This window comes from Mandrillus leucophaeus, unplaced genomic scaffold (assembly GCF_000951045.1).
Source record: "Mandrillus leucophaeus isolate KB7577 unplaced genomic scaffold, Mleu.le_1.0 Scaffold27, whole genome shotgun sequence".
NCBI lineage: Eukaryota > Metazoa > Chordata > Mammalia > Primates > Cercopithecidae > Mandrillus > Mandrillus leucophaeus.
In genome coordinates this window covers 5370873-5373815 of record NW_012102809.1, presented here as the reverse complement: position 1 = coordinate 5373815, position 2943 = coordinate 5370873, and the positions used below count along the sequence as shown (strand labels likewise).

General features: G+C 46.7%; 1 protein-coding gene across 1 annotated transcript in view; it reads left to right on the top strand.

Annotated features, from left to right (window-relative positions):
• The first annotated feature begins 6 nt into the window (after positions 1 to 6).
• RPP40 (ribonuclease P/MRP 40kDa subunit) overlaps positions 7 to 2943 on the top strand; it is an 8576-nt gene continuing 5639 nt past the window's right edge. Inside the window, exons 1-3 of the mRNA XM_011984611.1 lie at positions 7 to 105; positions 1451 to 1595; positions 2885 to 2943. Of these exons, the coding sequence (XP_011840001.1) occupies positions 1508 to 1595; positions 2885 to 2943 (147 nt within the window). The 5' untranslated portion in view covers positions 7 to 105; positions 1451 to 1507. The remainder of the gene's footprint in view (positions 106 to 1450; positions 1596 to 2884) is intronic.

The following is a 2943-nucleotide window of genomic DNA, read 5'->3' as shown; positions in this document are numbered from 1 at the left end:
CTTCGGGAGGCGCCGCGGCACTTACTGGTTTGCGAGAAATCCAACTTCGGCAACCACAAGTCGCGCCACCGGCATCTTGTGCAGACGCACTACTATAACTACAGGGTGAGTCCGGTTGTCCTCGGCTTTTCGGGCCGTGCTCAATCGCTGCGTGCGAGAGAGGTTTAGGGAGAGTGCTAGGCTTCGCGGGGCGGGGCCGCCGGCGGTGCGCGGAGGGGCGGGGGCCCTCGCCTGGCTTGCTGGAAGTTGTAGTCTCTTAACTACTGTAGGCCAGTGGTTTGCAGGGCTGCAGGACTACAACTCCCAGGATAGGCAGGGCGTGGGGGCGGCACCCAGTCTGGAGGGAGCTGTGTCAGGGGCGTTCTGGCTGCTTACTCGGGTCAACCCGCCTAACTGGGAGGGGGTCCAGGGAGGGATTCGAGGTTTAGGGCCGGGACCGGAGAGTTACGACGGTGTGACGGCTGCGATGTGTAGCTGCCGGGCAGCCACGTGCACCTCGCTTTTTCCCCAAATCAGGGCGGGTCTCGCACCTCGTCCCCACCACCGCCTCTCTCCCCAGCTTGGATCCCTCTCCCACCTGCACCACCTGCATACCTGTGGATTTCTCCGGAGCATTCTGCCTAGGCTTGGCCCAGGAAGCTACCTGATTTTCTAAATTGGTTGTGGGAACTAATGTGATATCTAGAAACTTCAAGAAACCAACCTTATAATGGGGGATTAAACATTTTACACTTTAAATGGATCAGCTTAATAACTCAGGTTTGACTGAGCAGTGTCTCAGAGATTTAAGTGGTGACCTGATCAGTCAGGACAGGCTAGTGTTTGACCCTTGGGACAGTGATGACTTTTACAGTGTGGCAACATTTGAAGCCTGTCCTGTTTTTAACACCTATTTTGGATGGAAAGCTCATCACAGCAGCCAGGGATGTATACCTTAACTCGCCTGTTGCACTTTTCTGTCTCGAAATTGGAAACATACAGGAGCACCATTGCTTGCACACAGCTTCTTAGTAATTGGATATCCATAAATTAATTCCTTATGCCCCGACAGACAGTTCATTTCCGTCCAGGATAACACCAGGGTAAACAAATCAAGGGATATTCAATTGTACTATATTTCCTTGAAAATGGTGAAAGGAATAGGACATAAAATATACAGTATTGCTAATTTGCAAAAGATAAAATGCAAGCAAGAGTTTTCCATTAAAAGTATTCTATTCAGTCCCCTTCCTGTACTGTACATTTGAATGCAGAAATGAAAAACTTGAGTAGTCAGATTTCTCTTTGCCTGAGATAGGTAAGTTAACGTAAGAGTTTTGTTGCCTGTGTTTTTATGTTCCAGTGAAACTCATGGAGAAATAACAACTTTCATGATCTTATTTCATTCCTAAAAACCTGGGTGTTCATCTTCATGGAAGTAAGACCTTGTTTGTATTACACATTCCAATAGGTTTCATTTCTCATTCCTGAATGTGGGATACTATCGGAAGAACTGAAAAATCTGGTCATGCAAACTGGACCCTATTACTTTGTGAAGAATTTACCTCTTCATGAATTAATTACACCCGAATTCATCAGTACCTTTATAAAGAAAGGTAAGAAAAACCTGAAATGGCTTTAAACAAGGCAAGATGAGGAAGTGTAGGTAGACCACATCACAATGCTGGGGCTGTTATTTTGTTTTGAACAGGGCCTGTGGGATAGTCTGTGTGGTCAGGTGCACACATGCACTACCCCCCGCCCCCCGTTCTCATCCTGTTCTTTCTTGTGCCCTCTTTAGGTGGTGGTTTCTGATTGCAATTGCCCACAAGTGTTGGATGGGGACGTTGTAACATGAGGGTATCCGTCCCCTTAAAATGAGGATTGATGGAGAGGAGAGACTTGCAGTCTGTGTTCAGATGCACTGCTTTCGAGGAAGTGACTGCAGAGACCCTGTGCTGTGAGCAGCCCCACAGCAGCTGCCTCAGAGGGTTGGTCTCCAGATGCAGCCACAGCTACTGTTCACAGAGCAGAGTGCTCGTTGGGGTCCAGTGTCCTCTGCTTAGATTTTGTAGCCATAACCCCTCTCTGCGCACCCCATTTCCACCCACATCTGCTGGGTTGGAGTGGTTTGTTTCAGTTGTTTCCTGGGAGCCGTTTGTTTGAAACTATTTCAGAGGGTATTTAGGGATTCCACCCACATACGTGAGTCACCTGTACAGTGGCCACATGCTTATCTTGTGGTAGCCCCCACATGTGTCCTCTCCAGTGAAGATATGAAGAATTCTAGTTACCAGTAGCTCCTCTCATTCTGACACTGCTGGGGCTGCTTATGAGCTGGGCATCTTGTCTGGTCTCATCACCATTACTCCTTTCATCTATTTTGAGGAATACCACTGATACCACTCTGTCAATTACATGGACACTGGCTGTAGCAGGCACTGTTAAATATCTTACCAAATTTAACCCTTGCAACAATGTTATGAAGCAGGCCTATGATCCTCATTTAACAGGTGAGGAAACTGAGGCTTGGAGAGGTTGAGTAGCTTTTGAATCTTAACCCGGAACTCTGCCTCTAAGATGTGTATGTTTATCTAGAATTCTACTTTGTACCCCTCTCCATGCATCCCCAAAAGTCACATTCCATTCTGAGTCAATTTTTTGCTTGATGATAGTATACTTGCACAAATAGGCCCTTGGTCGGGGAGTGAACTAGCTGGAGCTTGGTCTTCTGCATGCTCCAGCTTACCTTTGGCAGATGTTTGGTTTATTGAATAGACTGGAGCAGTGGTAGAAACTGACCTTTAATTACCTGGAAGACAGGTTATCTTGTGAAAATAATCCACTAACATCTTGCAGGTGTAATTTCTTCTTTGAAATTTTTCCTCTGGACTTTCTCTTACAGGTTCTTGCTATGCACTAACATACAATACAAATATTGATGAAGATAATACAGTTGCCCTG